At 57.7% G+C, this 18,744-nt stretch overlaps 1 protein-coding gene across 2 annotated transcripts; it reads right to left on the reverse strand.

Moving 5' to 3' along the window:
• Window positions 1–124: 124 nt before the first annotated feature.
• Window positions 125–18,334, reverse strand: LAMC2 (laminin subunit gamma 2). 2 transcript variants are annotated; one of them, XM_080602370.1, is made up of 23 exons: window positions 17,099–18,334; window positions 13,687–13,875; window positions 12,816–12,945; window positions 12,080–12,178; window positions 11,678–11,814; window positions 11,284–11,406; window positions 10,823–11,012; window positions 10,405–10,517; window positions 9,870–10,088; window positions 9,075–9,254; window positions 8,330–8,563; window positions 7,548–7,684; window positions 6,757–6,910; window positions 6,269–6,474; window positions 5,897–5,976; window positions 5,292–5,429; window positions 4,964–5,108; window positions 4,581–4,730; window positions 3,929–4,043; window positions 3,312–3,511; window positions 2,585–2,743; window positions 2,397–2,496; window positions 125–2,187 (listed from the first exon to the last, which is right to left on the reverse strand). In XM_080602370.1, exons 1-23 carry the CDS (start codon window positions 17,391–17,393, stop codon window positions 1,937–1,939), a joined length of 3,744 nt encoding a protein of 1,247 aa, XP_080458496.1. In that variant the 5' UTR covers window positions 17,394–18,334; the 3' UTR covers window positions 125–1,936. The 2 variants fall into 2 exon arrangements, with proteins under 2 accessions (XP_080458496.1, XP_080458497.1); XM_080602371.1 differs by lacking the exon at window positions 17,099–18,334 and adding an exon at window positions 16,859–17,088.
• Window positions 18,335–18,744: the final 410 nt, after the last annotated feature.

Raw genomic sequence — 18,744 nt, forward strand, 5'->3', positions numbered from 1 at the left:
ACTGCTGTGTCTTTTTAAACCAGTCCCAAGACAGAGTCAGCACGAGGAGTGCAAGCTGCTGGGAGAAGTCATGGCCATCCTCACCAAAGCATGGCACTGGAGAAGAGAAACCAGTAGGCAACAGCCAGCCAAAAGTATTCATTATTTATTGGCCTCCTCCCTTTCAAAAACCCAACTCACAGAAAAATGAAGTCAGCTCCGTAATACCTGTCCTATGCTGTACAACGGGAGAAGGAAAACATGCCAAAGGCAAGAATATTGCTTAAATACAAATACAACACAGACAATTACTCAGTATACCTTTATCAAGCAAAAGCACAGGCACTGCTTTACCAGAGAATCAGAGATAACGGGGTGGGTGAGTCCCCCAGAATGTCCTCCTCTGTCCAGAGCCTCCTCTTTCACCACCATGCGGCTCAGGGGCTTCAGCGGGGCTGACCAGCACCTGAGAGCTCCCCCAAATGGCCTCTAAAGGAAGCTGGAAATGGTGTCAGAAGGGAGGTGGGCCCGCAGGAAAGCTGCAGGTGGCTGAAGGGAGGATTGTAGGCTTCTGTTCCTCCACGCTCTGCTCAGAAAAAACTTATGGCAGAAACAACCCGTGCACAATTACTCAGGTCTAGCGCCCTTTGCGAAACATCCCGCACCACACTTGAGGAAGGGGAGGGATCGGGCAGCACCAAACCAGAGGTGGAGAAACATTGAAGCCATTTTCAATACTCTAAAACAGATCAAATTAAAGCGCTGGCACTGCAGCAAGGATGGGACTGGGTTCTCAGATGCCAGTGTTTTTGGCTGTGGTTCCCCCAGAGAAAGCTCCTGTTCCTGGGACAAGTGCCTCAGGTCCTAAGTGCCTGTGCAGAGGGGAAACAACTTTGCTTTTCCTGGGCTCATCCAGGGAGCTGCCTGGTACCAAACTGACCGGTCTCAGAAGGGAAAGTTGTGCTTGTGTGCATGTGTGTGTGATGGGCTGCTAGGGAGACCCATGTTTGCCCAGAAGGAGCTTTGACAAAAACCCATTCCTCAAGGGCTTTGGGACCCAAAAAGAAAGGGTGTCCTTTCCTCTTTGCTGAAGGGGACAGGTGGAGCAGAGGAAAGACTTTCCACTTGAGAAGCCCCAGCAGTCCCCTCCTCCACCGACCTGCTAGTACAGGATCCCCTTCTTCCTCCACCTAGCACATCACCCCGAGCTCCAAGCCAACTGGCATCATTTTCTTTCCTCTCTCTTCCACCTGCCTGCAATGCATGGTGGAAGACCTGCAGCTTTAGAAAAGGGGTCGTCAGCAGCATCTGATGCTGAATCTCTAAGCCACAACAAAAAAGCACACCAGAACCATTTCCAGCAAGGCCAGGACCAGGCAAGCTGGGAGAAGAGAGCCATGAGAAGCATCACCAGTGCCGTGGCTCAAAACTCATTCCAGCTTCCACTTCACGCTGCTCAGTCCCTGCCTGCTGAGCTCCAGAAGGTGAGGAAAGCCCCACAGAGAGCACAAGGAGGTGGCGGCAGTGTGAAAAGCAAGGAAAGGGACTTCAGTCCTTCTGTGTGTACCAGACCAGGAGAGGGGATCCAGAGGGGTTGGAGAACCTCTCAGCCCTGAGCTTCAGGCTCAGAACGTGACTGTGCAAACTCCCCAGGTTGGCATCAAGCAACCCCCCCTGCACCTCGGAGAACCGAAGGAATGGGCTCCTCAGTCAGCAGCACCTTCATGCAAGCAGGTGTCTCCTTCCTCCTGAAATTGAGGGACGGATCATTTTGAAAATCAGGGACTCTCCCAGGCCAGCGTGACAACGTGAACTTCAGCTGCTATGCTAAACTCAAATGTAAAGTTTAGTTTGACACAAGTCCAATGCAGCTGATCCTGCCAGGACTGGGGAGAGCAGCTGGGCCGGGCTCTCCCACCTTCAGCCTGACTCAGGCTGCAGCCTTCCTGGAGCTGGCTCAAGGTAATTCAATGGCTTTTGTGTTGTAGCAGCCAGGAGGAAGACTTCTCTGGATGTCCTCCAGGTTCTTAATATCTGCTAGGATCTCATCAATGCTCATGTCCAGTTTCTGTACCCGGACCTTCTGCAGCGTGGCTCTTTGCTCCAGCTCTGACATCTGTTTCCTCAGCCGGTTGGTTTTGGTTTTGGCTTTACCAAAATTCAGCTCAAGCTGCTTCAGGCCTTCTTCATCCACAGCACCAGGCTGGTCTGTTGCACGGGAGGGAAACAAGGAATAAGTAACCACAGGTGGAGGCTGAGGACTAGCTCCTCCTAGATACTTCATCTTTACCCTGCTCTCCAGCCAATTTACAGGTGTCATCTGAGGCAAGTTCCCACAAAACACTCGGCACCCCCACGCAGAGCCCAGTGGTGGCCTGATTTGAGCTACATGGCTACAGCAACATTGCAAAACCTACTCATCAGATGCAGCAGCTCCTCCAGGGCACTTAGTGTCTCCTGCACGGCCACCTCTGCCTGGTCAGCCTCGTAATGGACACTTTGAGCTTCCTGAGCTGTCTGAAGAATGCAAGGTGGAAGCTGTAAAGCAAAGCCTTGCCCAAATGTCAGCAGGGAAGGGGACAAGGTGTGGGAGCCAGGGACCCACCTCCCGTATCACAGCGGTATCCGCCTCAACCTCTGAGATCTTGCCCTTGAATTCTCCATCCACTTCTTTGGCCTCGTGCTGCAGGGCTGCTACTGCCTTCTCCAGGGCGAGGACACCGTCAGCCGTTTTGTTGGCCTCCAACTTCAGCCGTGTGAGCTCCTACAGAAGGGAAAGGCATTTTGCTCGGGGGCAGAGAATGGCTGGAATCACTCTGGATGCACCCGGGCGTGGAACTGGTGGGAACTGGGTCCTTCCAGGGACCCTGGGACCCAAGTTATCACAGGTTCTCCTGCGTCCTTCATGTGCTCTCACCAGCTGGTGCAGAGAGTTGTTTGTACGATCAGGGCTCAGCCCATCCGGCACATGCTGTTGAGTCCCTGGGAAATCACGATGCGCAGTTTGGGTGTCAGACCCACCAGCACCAAGCCTGGGATCTCATGAGCCTGTCAGCAACTCTGGCCGTAGCAGTGACAGGTAAGGGCTCAGTGTGAAAAATCCCCTAGGTCACCAAGAGGTGGCTACAGAAAGATACTACAGAGATCCCCATGCACCCACTCTTTTCCAGCTACCTCAGGTATCTCTGCACGATCCACTGACAAAAGTCAACAAAAAAGCCAATGCATCACATCCACCACAAAGACCACAGGGGTCACCAACCATCTCCTCCTCCATGGTTTGTCCGTCCAAACCTCTTTTTGCCAGCAATAGCACCAGGGCTTGTCCTCACCTGCTGGATCCCCATGGTGATTTCCTTTGCTTCTCCTGCTATGCTGCTGGCTGCTTTGGATTCGGAAGCAGCATTGCCTAGGATGGTTTCGGCTCGGTCTGTTTTCTCCCTGGCACTTGCTACCATGCTGCTGATAATTGGAAGCCTCCTCATAGCATCTTCAGCTTCCCTTCTCTTGTCATCTGCTTGCAGGTTAAACTCTAAAAGAAATGCACACCAGCATGAAGTGGCATTACCTGCGTGAGAACTCAAGAGGGGGAGAAAAGGAAGGGTTTTCCTCCTGGCTTGGCCTGGTTTAGACTTCTCTCATCTTCCAGAAAGTCTGGCCACAATGGTGACAGCACAAGTAAGAAAGGAGGAGAGGAGCAATTGCCAGAGAGGATCTCCTACAGGTGTTTGCTCCTTCTCACGAGAGCTGCTGGCCTCCTGGGGGCACTGGGACCATCACCAGGCCCTGGGCAGCATGTCCCCACCACAGACACGGTGCGGAGCAGCACGTGGTGCCACCACCCCGGCTCTGAGGACATTTCTGGCAGAGGCCACCTGCAGCCCACTTAGCATGTTCAGCTGTAACACGGAATTTGGGGGCAAGGAAGAGGTCAGGAGCACAAGGTTACCCCGCAGGCTCTTCAGGATCTGCTCCACTTCATAAAAGGTGGCGTTGCCGGCACTCATGGCTTGCAGGGCTGTGCTCCTGGCGAGGTTGGCTCGGGACAGCAGCTGGGTCAGCATCTGTGACAGACCGAGGGGACACAATGAGATGAAGGACGCAGCACAGGAGCATCAGGTGGTCCCAGGGCAGTCACAAGAACCACAGCAGCAGCCTGCAAGGAGCTGTGCTGAGAGAGAAGACTGCAAGCCCATTCCCAAATGCCTTCTGTTTCCCCTGAACCCAGGTTACCACAGCCTGATCTATCAGCAGAGGCTTGCGTGAGCGCTTCTCAACCGGCTCAAGCCACCGTGAGCCACCTTAGCTCCAGTCTGTCCTGGAGCAGGTCCCTAACCTGCCTCACGTGGAGGAGGTGTGCTAGGGAGAGCCTGCAGCAGCAGCTCTGAGCGCATGGTGGCATCTCACTCCAGCTCTGGCAGAACCAGAAGAAGGTGGGACCAACCCCAACAGGCTGTGTCTGGGGAAATGTGCCATCCTGCAGCATGGCAGGGTGACATCCAGCCCCTTTGGGGCACAGGGGAGGACAGTGCATAGTCTCTGCAATGCAAGGGACACGCCACCTGCAGCTCAAGCTCGAGGTGACTCGGTCAGTGACTTACTGCTCTCTCGCCTTCTCCTCTCTGCAGCAGCTGCTTGATTTCTTCTTCCCAGAGGCCGGTGCGGCTCTGCAGCTGCCTGTACTGTGCCATGTACACGTCCACCATGCTCAGGAGAGCATTTGCATCCTTCTTCAACTGGGTTGCCTCCCCCTGAAACACAAAGATGGGATCACTGCCTTGGGGGGGGCTCAATGTCACCCTGTTGTTCACGGGGAACTGTGGCAAGCAGCGATGGATGCTCGTACCACAGCCAGCTGCAGGGGCAAAAGGGTGAGGAGTGGGACAACCAGGGCCCAGCTGGGATGGGGTCCTGGAACAGGATGAGCTGATGGAGGGGCAGGATGAAAGGGGATGGCTTGGCCCCACAGGATCAAAGCCCTCACCTCAAAGGACCCAAAATTGGTCTTCGTCAGGCGGGACAGGGAGCTGAGGAGCATCAGGCTGCTCTGATAAGCCTTGTCTGCCTCAGAGGCTGTCCTGTCAGCCTTGGACTCCAGGCCTCCAGCCAGTGACTTCAGCTCCTCATACCTGCGCAGATACAACGTGGAAGACTAAACCCAAGGACTAAAGTCAAGTCCTGCCGTCCTGCCTCCAGCTGCATGTTTCTGAAACATAGCTGAGGAGGCCGGGGGAGGGACACAGAGGCTTGGACACCCCTCTGCTCCATCCCGCAGCCCCTTTCCCTCCGCTGAGACACAGCCATCAACTTACTTCTGGAGCAGCCCTTGCAGGGAACCAGAGGCCGCTGCCTCCCCACTCACAGCCATGCGCACCAGCTCCAGTGCCTGCTGCGAGTCGTCCTGCGCCGCCTTCGTGGCTTGCTCGATGATGTTGGCTGCTTGCATGTGGCTGAAAAGCACGGGAGGAGCCTTGTGAGAAGAGCTTCCCACCCAAGTTTCTTCCATCTATGTCCTTTGCGGTTTTATCCAGAGGTGCTGGATCAGGCTCTCCCAGGAAATGTGATTTGTTTGAGAAGGGGACCTGCACCCTGGGATCATCTGCTTCGCTTGTTCCTCCTGCGTCTCCCCAGGGCAGAGGAGCACCAGAGGAACAGGTAGATGCTGCCTGTTCCAGCTGGATGCCCACGGGCCAAACTCTGACCAGGAAGGTGCTTGTAAAACACACTGCCCAACATCATTCTCATGGGAAACAGGGGACACCAAAGGCAACCCAGTAGACATGTCTCCCCTGCTCCAGGACTTGTACGGAGCCCATGGGAGCTGCAGCGTCAGGGCTAGGCAAGGCCACCAAACTGGGCCCTCCCATGTTCCCAGCAGGCTCTCGGTCCCCTGCCAGCACCGCGAGGAGGGACTCACCTGTTGGCTAACCTCAGAGCCTCTTGGGCCAGGATCAAGAACTTGTTTGAGCCTCCAGGGAAGTGTGAAACTGCAATAGTCTGAGGAGAGAGGGAGGGAGGTGTGATCGCTCTTCCCTGGCCTTGCATCCGATTCAGCAGGGATAAAAGCAGCTGTGGCATGCTAAACCTCCAGAGCCACCCAGAGACCCTTGCCTGCAGCTCTCCAGATCCCAGCCCTACAGAAAGAGCCAGTCCTATCCACCACAATTTATTCTCTGCTCACAAAGCAAATATCATAACTGTAACACGTCAAATTCTTTCTCTCTCCATGGACTTTTTCAACCCAGTGGCTGGGCTGAACTAAGAGCGTGTCACACAAAGGTGCTCTTACCACTCGACCCAGGGTGGATCCACTTCGGTCCAGGTCCAGCCTGGCTCTCTCCAGCAGCTGCCTGGTGTCCTGCACCTGCCTCTCGTACTGCCTGCTGAGAGACCTCAGCCTCTCCACCGTCGCCTTGGTGTCGTCCAACTGGCTCTGGCAACTGGACCCTTGTCCCTTCATCCTGGTTACACGGCTTTCCAGAGATCTGTCGGAGGCTGGGAAGAGGGAAAGAGGGAGGCAGTGGCTGAAATGAAGTGCAAAAAGGCAGGGACAGCAAAACCACACTGTGATATGACACAGGTTGCCCCTTCCCTTGGACTCTCGGTGGTCCCGTGCCATGGACACGCTCAGGGAAGTACACACAGCTGCCCCAGACTGTCATCTCCTGAACGATTTCTCTCAAGAGACAAATGTCCTCTCCATAGAGGCATCCCCAGAAGCCGCTCCCGCCCAGCCTACTCCTCCAGCCCTGTCTGATGGCAACCTTTGTGTGGTACCTTGCAGGCTGAGAGCTTCTCCAAGGATGGCCTGCAACGTCTCCTCAGCCAGCTGCATCTTCCTCTCCAGCTCCTCATCCATGACCCCGCCGCCAGCTTGCGCCGCTGAGAAAAGCAGCTCCAGCTCCTGCAGCTGCTGCAGGTACAGGTCCACCTGCAAAACACAGGTGGTCATCAGTGCATGGCCACCAAACCCGTGGAGGAGAGGCCAGGGCATGAGCGAGACCCATAGCATAGAAATATGGAGCGAGGAGTTGTTTTTTAGGTGAACGCTGCTTGCTATGGGCACAGCAGGCCAGCAGCTCTAGGTCATTGTTTTTTACATCAGTTGAGTCAGATGCAAGCACAAACTTCAGGCGCAGCCTGCAGAACCACCTTTCCCTCTCATGGGAAAGCCAGGACAAGATGCTTGAGGGTAACCGTGTCTTTGCATACATTTCAGTGCAAAGCCACTCGTTTCTGCTCAGCTGCTGCCTTGCTGATCACAGCCATAACAAGGGCCACCATGAAGAGCCAGCGGGGCCACAGCATTAGGGCTTCACCTGCTAACAGCCAGACTGATACAATGGCTGGGCTCTGCACCTCGGGGCTGGCTGCAAATCTGCTGCCCGGCTGTGCTTCTGGGGGAGGAAAGCCAGGAGACAAGGATGGTCTCCCCTCCCACCTTTCTGCTCCAAGACCAAATGCTGATCGACCAGCTCAAACGCTCTCCAGAGCTGGAGCATCCGCGCAGCTCTGTGCAGGGAGTGGGCTGCCCAGAGGGACAGACAGATGGACACAGGGACACTCACCTGGGCTTTCACCTGGCTATAGCAGGCTGGGCACTCGCTCTGCTCACAGTCGGGGCCCTCAAAGCCAGGCTTGCAGATGCAGCTCCCATCACTCCGGCATGTCAGAGGCTCGGCCCCCACCAAGTTGCAGTTGCAGGCTGTGGAGCATGGAGACAGGTCAGAGTGGCCAAGGACGAGGACCTTCCCTGCTCCTTGCTCTGGGCACGTCTTTCCACCCACTGCCTCCCCCTGCTTCCCTCCAACCTCGCTTTCCCACCACTTGTCCACAGGTGGGAAGTATCCTAGGGAAGCCCCTAGGACACACATCAACCCCCACAAGGCACCCCGTGCTCTGACAAAGCCTTGGCTTTCGCAGCACCCACCGTCCCCAGGGCCCTGCCACCACTGGGGAACATGCACCTCCTGCCCGTGCTGCAGAGGGAGATCTGCTCTGGGTAACGCAGCTTGCCTCGGGTAAGCACTGCGAGCAAACACCCTTCGTCACCTCTGCCAAGGGCTTGGAGCACAGAACAAACACCAAAAGCCACAAGGCCAAAGTGCAAATGTACAGGGTCCATTAAGCCTTCTTGCATGCCAGCATGGACTTTCTTACTCATCCCCAGTCGCGGTGCTCAGACCGTGCCCACCGCAGGTTCGCTTCTACTTGGCCCCAGGGTGCTGCTGTGTGGTTTTTGGGTGCCGCACGCACAGCCCCCTGCAGCCGTGGGCTCTGGTTTGCTGAAACCTCCTGCAGCCAGGCTGTGTCCTCGAGCACAGCCCCCTGCCCGTCCCTGTCCTCGTACCCCGGCACTTGTCGGCAGGGTTGGGGGCCAGGGGGTTCCCAAAGAAGCCGTCCTTGCAGCGGTCGCAGTAGAAGCCGGCTGTGTTGTAGATGCACTTGAGGCACTCGCCCGTCTGGCGGTTGCAGTTCCCCACGGCGTTGGGCTCCACGTTGCCGTTGCACTGGCAGGGCTGGCACGGCCGGGAGGCTGCGGGGTCTCCAAAATAGCCGTCAGCACAGTACTCGCAGTTGGACCCTGAGAAAGGGAGGGCGAGAAAAGCTCAGGATCCTGGCCACAAACTGGAAGCCCCCAGCCTCCCTCAGCCCATGGGGATGGGGACGCTGTGCCTGAAGGCTGCCACCTCCCAAATGCCGAGCGCCCAAAGAGCTCCCAAAAGCTGAGTGCAATGATTTTCCTTGGCGAGTCATGTCCTACTGTTCCCCTCCCTCCCCATCGATCCTTTTCCCCATGCACTTTATCTGTTTGTACAATAACTTTCCCAGGTGACTGCAGGAACAGCTCTGTGTATGCACAGCACATGCAGCTCCAGGGCAGGGCACGCACATTTGCACAGCCCTTGGCACGACGGGTGCTGGTGCTTTGCCTGAACACCGGGTTACCAGCGAGAGCAGCAGTGGGGTACATGGGTGGGGAAGCCTCGGCGAGAAGGCATGATTGCCCACCCAGCCCACGGACACCTACAGCTCCACGTAAAGCACACGAAAACTCCTGGGGATGGGCTAACGGACCAGAGCAAGGGCGTTACCGGCGGCTCCAGGAGGGCAGTGGTCACAGACGACTTCTTCTCTGCCCAGCACTGCCGAGCAGCCCTGGCCGTTGTTGCAGGGACATGCCCTGCAGCCGTGCGGGGGCCGGGGGTCTCGGTAGAAGCCAAACGGGCAGCTGATGCTGTTGCCCACGTTTTCATCTCCCGAGTAGCATTCGCCTGAGGGAGGAAGGACAGGGTATGGGACAAGCCTTTTGCTGTCACCCCCCCCGGCAGGACACCCTCCACGAATCCGAGCATGAGCAACTCAACGCTAGCTTTTCCCTTTGCATCAGAACTGAGGAGGGGGCATACAGTGCCCTCAGCAAGGGGGCTGTGGGCATTTGGCTGAGGCCCCACCACACCACATCCATGTTCAACCTCATCCACGTTCGTTACTTTGAATTCACATTGCAACACTGCAGGCTGCTTTGGCAAAACGGGTAGTGAAGCATTTTCACATCACTCACTGATGTCTGTTCACACCACCCCTACCTTCAGAACACAAAGTGAGAAAAGATTGTAATGCTACCCAGGCAATAGGAGACGTTTTTCTGACCACAACCAGAACTAAGCCAAAGTTGATCCCAGCGTACCTTTCTTTTATTTCAGGCAGCAGCTCTTTCTAGGTTTTAGAGAGTTTTATCTGTGATGTTTCCTGTACTCCAACACCAGCCACCCCCAAGCCAGGGCTCTCCCTCCCACATCCCCCCGTAGCTTGATTTTTGGGACACGGGCAGCCACCCTGCACCCCCGCCCTCCCAGCACACACAACGTGGTCACGACTCCTCTTACCAGTGTCCGGGTCACAAATTCCTCCCCCTTGGCAATTGCAGGGCACGCAGATGCTGAACGGCCCCATGCTGGGAGCATCTCTCCGGTAGCCAGCAGCACAGCTCTCACAGAACTGGCCCTGGTACCCGTCGGGACACTGGCACCGCTCCACCCAGGGCGCGAGGATGCCGGCGGCAGGCTGTGCTGACACCAGGGTGATGTTGTCGATGTAGCCGGTGCCTGGCGGGAGATGCAGCAGCTCACCTGCAAGATCCTGGCTTGCTCTGCAAGCCCCTGCATCTCTGCATCCATCTCCACACAGGCTGTGCTGCCAACCACAAAGAGCGGGGGCAGGTGGACCAGAGCTAAGGTCTTGTTTCCCCCACCCCATGGCTGTTGGCATCCTGCTAAAGCCCTTCATGATTTCATCTGGCCCATGTTATGACACGTTTTTCTTTGTTAAACACCTTTTAGCATGGCTGTCTCCAGCTGGAGACTCGTCTGCAGCAAGGAGAGCTAAGCCTTGTGCCGTACCCTTGTGGCTCCCCCCACTTACTGTACTCCCCAAAGGTGGCTCGGATCCGGAGGGCCGTCAGGTTCCCCAGCAGCCTGCGATATTCAAAGTGATTCAGCCTGGGGCTCCACTTGCTGCTGGGGTGCTCATCCAACCTGCGCACGGGACCAGGTAGAAGCCATGTTGAAGACCGTGAGCTGTCCCAGCTGCTCTCTCCCGTCTCCCTCCTGTGCCCAAAGCACCGGGGGACAACCTCCACCCGCACAACCGGCACCAAGCGAAGCCCCCATCCTGACTCAGGACAGATCTCCTACCGCCCTCTCACCCTCATCCTTGCCCACGAGGAGAGATGCACAGAGCACCGACCCAAACCACTTAAGCCTGGCCGCCTCTGAGGGACCTGAGCTAGGTCCCTGAGCCCACCAGGCTCACCCTGCCCGAATCCCGAATTCCCCTTCACCTGAAGGTGTACGTCTGGCTGACGCCACAGGGCAGGATCTTCCCGGGAGGCAAGAAGGGGGCAGTGACTCGCAGGCCAGCTCCTTCCAGGACCACGTCGTGCGGGGAGGGTTGCTGTCCCCCTCGGTCCAGACGGTAATCGAAGGAGAGCACCTGGCCGTAGCTCAGCTGCTGGTTCCCAAGGAATTTGGCTGCAAATGGAAGCAGGGCAGAGGACCAGAGGGAAGGAATTACAGGCTTAAAGTTTTGCTTTCCTCCTGAAGGCACACTCCGCAGGGTCAGACCAAGCAGCACTGCAATGGCTGACCCCAGCATCACCTCCCAGGCTGGGGAAGCGCTGGGGGTGTCACCTCCCTGCCCCAGGACGGTCCCTTCACTCTGCCCATGCCACCTCCTTCCCCAGCACCGCCGACCCCTGCGGGTCACCCCCTTCTGCCTCGATCAGCTGGGCTCCGTGCATACCAGGTGCCACAAAGTAGAGCGCTTCCCACGTCCTTGCCGCTATGAACACGTCCTGGTGGCGTGGAGACCACTGGAGCTCAGCTGGGGACCCATTCTCACGGACCCCTGTCCAGCCTTCTGCACCTGGAGGGCAAGCACGGAGGAAGCACCCCCCAGTCAGAGACAGGGAAGGGTGCTTCCAGCTCTCCAGCATCTTCTGCAAGCTGCATCTTTCCAAAAAAAAAACCTCTGATTTCCTATGTCTTGACCTGCTTGCCTCCACACCCTGCTTGTACCCACACCAGCAACCTCATCGACAGCAGCTGGGAACGCCTGTCCAGGGCTCCTCTGGTAACTCAAGGGCAGGAGGGTGGCAACAACCCCCCCTGCACACCAGCTGCAGGGATGGCCTCACCTTGCTGGAAGCTGGAGGTGATCCTGTGGATGCTGTAATTCTCTGCACTGACACACGAGGATGAGTGTCCGTAGCAGAAACACGGCGAGCATCCTGCTGGGTTTCTGGCATCCAAGTTATAGAAGTTTTGTTTGCACCTGGAAAAGAAAGGCTACAATGCTCGCGTGGTTTTTCTCCTCTCCCTCCCTCGCTCAGCCTGCTGTAGGACACAAACCCGCACACAGCAAACTCAACCAACCCTCTGAAGACAGCCGTGTGCACCCATTGCTGCCTTTCAGGGTTGCCCCAAGGCAAGGACAGGCCTGCAGGCATCTCCCCTCCCGGGGGGGACCTTGGTGAGCATCTGGGAGCGGGGATGGGGATGAGCCCGGGCACAGTGCCCGATGCCCCCTGGACACCCACCTGTCACAGCGCTCACCGGTGGTGCCGCCCTTGCAGACGCAGCGGCCCGAGATGCACTCCCCCGTGCTGCCGGCTGGGTCACAGGCACACTGCAGGCTCCTGCAACGGGGACAGCAGGGACACCACGGTGACCTCCAGATCAGCGGGGGGCTCGGTGCCCCAGCGCACTGGTCATACGAGACATCAGAGAATCCACCCCCCCCCTACACCAGATGGACCAGGGTGGGGCCCAACGAGTAGGAAGGGGCTGCAGCACTGATGATGCTGACACTTCCAAAGGTGCTTAACATGTGAAGGGGGCTGGTCCTGCTCTTCACAGGGTCTGGTCCTTCTCTTAACGACCTGCTCTTAATAAACACCTACATCCAACAGCAATTTTTGCACAGACGCGATTGCAGCAGGGCCGGCGCTACACGGGACAGTGACACTGTGCAGACCCGCGCTTGGGCTGGTTTTGTTCTACATCGCCTCGCCCAGCTGCTGCCTGTTCTGCATTAGCTGGACGGTAAAGCGTTGCCTCAGAGAGCTGCTAAGGTCTCCTTCTGGTGCCACCACGTGGCAGTGAGCTCTGCAGACAGGACGGGAAGCCCATCCCTGCTCTCCCCAAGGATGGAGATGGGTCGCCCATGGGCAAACCCACCCATGAAACAAAGCACCTCTGCCCCGGCCAGCGCAGGAGAGCCCCGGAGGTGGTCCCCGTGGCTGTCCCCACGCGTGGCTGGCCGCCAGCACTTACTGCCCGTGTCTCTGGCACCCGGCCTCGGAGAAGGAGTGGAAGCCCGGCTGGCAGCGGTCGCACTTCTCGCCCATCACGCCGGGTTTGCAGCTGCAGCGGCCGTCGCTGTTGCACTGAGGGCTGAGGGACCCTGGATGGAGGAGCTGAGCTGGATTTTTCCACTCAAAGCAACTCAAAGCATGGGGAGCCCCCCCTTTGCCCTCTCTGCTTGCCACCCGTTTTTCATGTTTGTGGGGGTGCCCCGGGCATCATTTCTCCTTAAAACTGCAGCAATGTGAAAAGCAGGCAGAGAAACTGGGGGGGGGGGGGGGGGGGGGCTGAAGCTTTCCACCCACCCCGCAGCATGGTGGCCCTTTGCAGCACGTCCTGTCCCCAGGTGTGATGCTGTGAGCTCAGGAATTAGCCCTTCACTTTTACAATGCAATTAAGGGACTTCATGGAGCCTGCCAAATGCTGCAACATGCAGAAACCTTGAGCCTGGCTCACGAGGCCAGCAGAAGCCTGGGCTCCCCCTGCTGGGGCTTGGTTGGCATCCCCAGTGACAAGGGCAGGAGCAGTTCCCTGTGGGGCAGCTCCTGGCTGGCCCTGGCCACCTGCCAGATTGAGGACAGAGGGGAGCAGGAGGCACAGGGCAGACCTTGCCGCCGCACAGCCTGTCTGGGGGCTTGTTGGGGGGCCATTCTTCCTCTCTGCTCCTCTTTTTCTCCTCCTACCAGCCACAAGCTCTGCCAGGGCTACTGAGCCAAGCCTTGCACAGGTGCGAATGCACACAACGGAGTCGGGGTTGGAAAACGCAGCAGAAATCCAACAAGCAAACTCTTCAGGCCTCCCTAACCCCACCGCCCTGTCAGCCCCGGTGGTGGCCCAGTACCCTGGGGGTGGCAGCGGCAGGGCAGGCAGCAGTCCCCGTCGCGCTGGCGGAAGTATCCCTCCTTGCAGCGCTCACAGCGGGGGCCCTCGGTGTTGCCCAGGCAGCCGAGGCAGCGGTACCCGTTCCCCGTCTCCATCAGTAGGTGCCAGTCAAAGATGCACTGTCTGGACATCCCGTTGCAGTCGCAGGCTGGGGAGAAGAAAAGAGGAGGTTAGAGGGAAGGGTACTGGCTGTGGAGCCCGCCCATGACCCGAGGAACAAGTCCAGGCCACACAAATCTCCCAAAATGAGCTCGGCGATGCTCTCAGTCCCTCCCCAGAGAGTCACCAGCCATGGCCACTGCAGGCCATGCTCCACAGGGGAGAGCTGTGCCACCAGCGCAAGGCATGCTTTGCTGCCAGTTATTTCCAGGACAAATATGGGAGGGGAGGAAAGACATGCTCTCAGCATCAAGGAATGTTTTACGCTTGCTCGACAGCTGCACGTTTATCGGTGCACCACATTCAAGGTGGCACCGAAAGGGGGAGGCAGGTGGGACGAGAGCTGCTGTAGGCAATGCAACCTCGCTGAAAAGGGACTTGTGGCCAAGGTAGTGCTGTCCTCCCATCTGTCCGCTTGCTCCGGGGGAAAGCAGGGCCCCCCAGGTCACCTCCAGCAGGGCCCACGCCCCAAGCCCCTGCAGCACAGCCTGGCCCCCAGCCTCGTCCCCACCCCCCAGCCTTACTGCAGAGGAGTGTCTCAGTTCAGCAGCACCACCAGCTAGAGCAGCTGAGGTTGGGAGAATAACTGGCAAGACAGGCAGCAGAAAGATGTGACCTGAGGGATGAAGCAGGACCCTCAAGGGTGCAGAGCCTGCTCAGGAGCCGCCCCACGCTGCCCTGGCGCTGCCCACAAAGGTCTGTCCCAAGCCGGCTTCCACCTGGTGCCCTCAGCCGCCGAAGACCTCTGTCCCCCCCGCCCCGGGGCCCCCGCCATTCCTGGGCCAAGGCCAAGCCTGCAGGCCCGCTGCCAGTGCTGGCAGATGCCCTCGATGCCCATCAGCACTCGTGTACCTGAGGAGCACGTTCAGCCCAGCCTGATACTGAGAGGAACGATGACAACCTGGCGCAAACAGGGACAGAGCTTTCCTAGCTCCAGCAAGTGTGGCTCTTGGTCCAGCCCTGCCACCAGGAGCCTGGCACCCAGCACTGCCCCGCCTGCTGGGGACACCTGCAGGAGCCCAAGTCCTGTCTTGGTCGGTGTGGAAGAAACGCCCAGAGCCTCAGTAGACATCTCCAGTGACCAAAGGGCAGAAATGGTTAAAAAAAAAAAATCTCCAAAAGAAGCACCATGGGGTTTTGTTTCCCAAGGTATTTGCACTCGCCTGCACGCTGTGACTGCTCGGTGCCCGTCCCCTCCCCTTCCCTCCATATTAAAGCATTTAACCCCACCCACACCTCGCCCTGCACGATCCAGAGGATTTAACAATCCAGAGGATTTACCAGCTTGCCAAATCACAGCTCCCCGGGGAAGGAAAGCCTGTTCTCAGGTCTTGCTCCAAGGCTGAAGCATGTTGAGAGCTGACTCCCAGCCTTGGCATGGATTCAGGGCTGGCTAACACGAAGCTGTTCACAGTGCTACTGCAGGTTGGTGCCACGGCCTCACCGCTGCTGCTGGTCTTCTCTTGGAGCCTGGCGGCCTTCGGCAGGCTGAGCATTACCACAGGCGAAGCAAGATGGAGCGGGCTCGAAGCCAAGGACAGGAGCCGCTCTGCAGCCGGGGGCCCCAAGGCCCTACCCACGGATTTCTTCGGTGCCGCATCGGGATGAGGGAGGTCTGGGGCACACATCCAGTAGGACCTCGCTCCCCAAGCTTCCACCCGGCAGAATAAAACACGAAAAATGTTTGGTTGCTGTGCTGATGTAAAGCCCACCATGGGAAAGGCTTGGAGAAGGAGACAGTTCTTTCCAACGCAGTGAATAAGCACGCTGCGCCTTGGCTACAGACACTGCGGTGCCGACTTTGAGAAGCACGCATGTACCACAGCAGCCAGCACCAGGCTAGAGACGTCAGCTTGTCTGCATGCTTGCTGTCGTAGGTGCTCTGCAGCCTGGTAAGCTTCCATTGGATCTCCCCAAGCCAAGAATCGCAGCCAGGAGCCTCCAAGTCTTCGCTGAAATCTTCAAACAGCCATTGCCACCCAGAGCAGCTCAGAGCTGTGAGCCTCTCACCTTCCTCGTACACCCCAGCCCACCTCCGCTCAGGCAACCGAAGCCCCTTTTTCCTCCCTCATTTCGCACTCAAAGGGTTGGAAACCTGTGAGCCCCCCCCGCACCTCAGCTCATCCCCGCACCCTGGAGAATCTTAAACCAGCCCCAACCAACGCCCAGGGATGTGTGTGCTGCAGCCAAGGCAGCGAGCAGAGGCAGAAAATAAAAATCTCCATCGGTATTTTAGAACACAATTATGGCTGCTGTAGTAATTACCCAATTAGCAAGCAAACCAAATTAGGTCTGTCCTTTAAAAACGCACTCATTCAGCACTTTTTTCCCCTATCATGTTCTACTGCGCTTAAATGAAATCTGATATCAAGGGACCTGCTTCAAATCCTGCAAGCCTATTTCCAAGCAGCAGTATTACAGAGAAACAAACAAAACCAACTGAGGCTGCTCAGCGTTTATGAAGAACATGTGAAGAGCTGATTCTGGTCGTTAGGACTGCACGCATCCCGTAAGGCTCCAGCTCGCACGAAACACAAACTCCGCATGTGTTGCTGCTGGATCCTGGACGCTTCCAGCTCTTCCTCGGGCTCAGCAAACACGCTGGTTATCAGCGGCGGCAGGCAAACAAACCCCTTCCCTGTGCAATCCTTGTGCTCACACCCAAATCCCACCCAGGCAGCCAAGCTTTCCTCAGAAAGCAATACAGTAATTACACCCAAACAAGTTACTCAAAAGGGACGCTGGTAAAAACTGGTCTAGGTGCTCACGGGAATTTAGCTCCAGAGGAAGCCTGAGGAGAAGCACCTTAGGGGTGTGGGTTTATCCCCAGCAGCAGGAGGGGAGAGCGTGGCCCAGCAGAAGAGCGCTGCTGGACCCAAAGGGCTCCACATTCCCAGGGCTGGCAGCAAAGCTGCCGGCAGGACAGCTTTCCAGCCCCAGAGCGGACCTCCCCAGCCCCCTGAAAGCCTCACCTTCTCCTCCTTCGGTGCTGAGGGCTGCAAGCAGCGGGGACACTGCCAGGACCACGAGCCAGCACCTGGCCATCGCCACAGCCCTGTGGCAGGCGCTGGGCACGCAAAGCCCCAGCTCCAGGCTGCTGCACTTGAGCTCCATTCTTATTTGTGTTCCCCCTCCACCCTGGTGGTTTTTATCAGCTCCTCCACCTGAGTCACTCCCAGCAGGAAGAGCGCGGGTGCCTTGCTCTGACTCACCGTGAACAGGGGAGCCCAGCCCAGCAGCGCAGCCGGGCGCACATGCGCCTGCCGCCAGCCAAAGGCATTGCCGACGACGGGACGCGGCACCCCGAGGGCCTGCTGGCGGCACCGTCCCGGGGAAAACGGCTGCTGGGACAACGTGACTTCGATGGCGGCTGCCCAGCTCTGCCCCGTCCACCCTCCTCCATACGGGCTTTGCCACCGCCCTCCAGGCAGGTCGGCACGTAGGAGCGGGGCTGCCTGGGCACGCAGGCGGCACAACAGGTAGCGGAGTGAGAGGGGATGAGATCATGGGGAGCCCGAGGAGGGGGGACAGGGGCTGCCCGCACAGCCTCCCGGGCCGCTGAGCCACCCTGCCAGAGCAGGGAGAGGGGCCCAGCAGGACCCACAGCCAAAGGCTGCTGGGGATGCAAAAAGCCCCTGAAGTCAGCTTGGACACATGCTAATAAAAAAAAAAAAAAAAAGGCTATCAGGATCTACAGGCATCAGGTTCAGGAAATCCCCAGACCTAGAGATGGGAGAAAGGCTGGGAATTATCAGCGACTCCCATGCGTGTTTATCTGCTTTTACACCTGAGACAGAAAATAAGGTTAAACAGGCCATTGGCCTGGCCCAGTACAACTGCGTTTGTGCTGGAAAAGGATGAGGAGCAGACGCCCCGGAGCCCCGTGCCCATCAGCGTTTTGGTCCCAAGGGCTGCAGACTTGCCGTGTGAGACCCGAAGGCAGTTCTGCCTTGCTCCTCACCCGCACGTCTGAGGCAGCCGCGACCACGTCCGCAGGGGAGGAGAGCAGTCTGGAGGCCGGGTGTGCTGGGTTTGGGTGGCCGGGGGTGAGCAGAGCCCAGACGCTGCCCCATGGCAGAGAATGGTCAGTGCCGGCCGGCTCCAGAAGGACCCACCGCTGGCCAAGCTGAGCCAGTGAGTGCGTTTTGAAGAAAGGGAAAAGCTGCTGCATGACAGCAGTGGGGAGAGAGGAGTGAGAAAACATAGATGAAACAGCTCTGCAGACAGCGAGGTCAGTGAAGGAGGGGAGTTCTTCTCGAAGAGCTGCAGCCTGGGGGAAGCCCACTGGGGAGCAGTTTGGGAAGGACGGCATCACATGGGAGGGGACCATGAACCATCCTCCCTGTCCTTATCTCAACCCTTGAGCCTATTTTCACTATATTTTTCCCCACCTTCCTTTGAGGAGCGGGAATGAGAGAGCACAGCAGTGGCATTAATTTTGCTAGCAGTGTGAAACCTCCACACCAGGGCCTCCCAGCCCTGCCCATAGCCAAACACACAGGAGAAATGGGACGCTGGCACATCCCTGTGACCCCCGAAAGCAGCCCCGAGGCTGATCTCAGGGAAGGATGGTCCTCATGCTGCAGCTCAGCACTGCTTATTGCCTTGATCTGTGACCGCGAGTGGGCCACTGACACCAGCACCTGCAGATGAAGGTGCCCAACAAGTTCACCCCCAGCCCAACGCTGCAGTTACCTTTCTGCCTTAGGGACTGGAGCCCAGCCCAAATCAGGCTGGCACTCTGCTCCTTCCAAAGCTAACAGACCCGGGCTAGTTAACATTCAGGTCTCCTCCTGAACCTTTTAAGGTGCCCAACAGCCTCCGCGCACTGATGTACCCAGCGGTGACTCAGGGCTTC

This window comes from Anser brachyrhynchus (genome assembly GCF_964034855.1).
Source record: "Anser brachyrhynchus genome assembly, chromosome: 8".
Taxonomy (NCBI): domain Eukaryota; kingdom Metazoa; phylum Chordata; class Aves; order Anseriformes; family Anatidae; genus Anser; species Anser brachyrhynchus.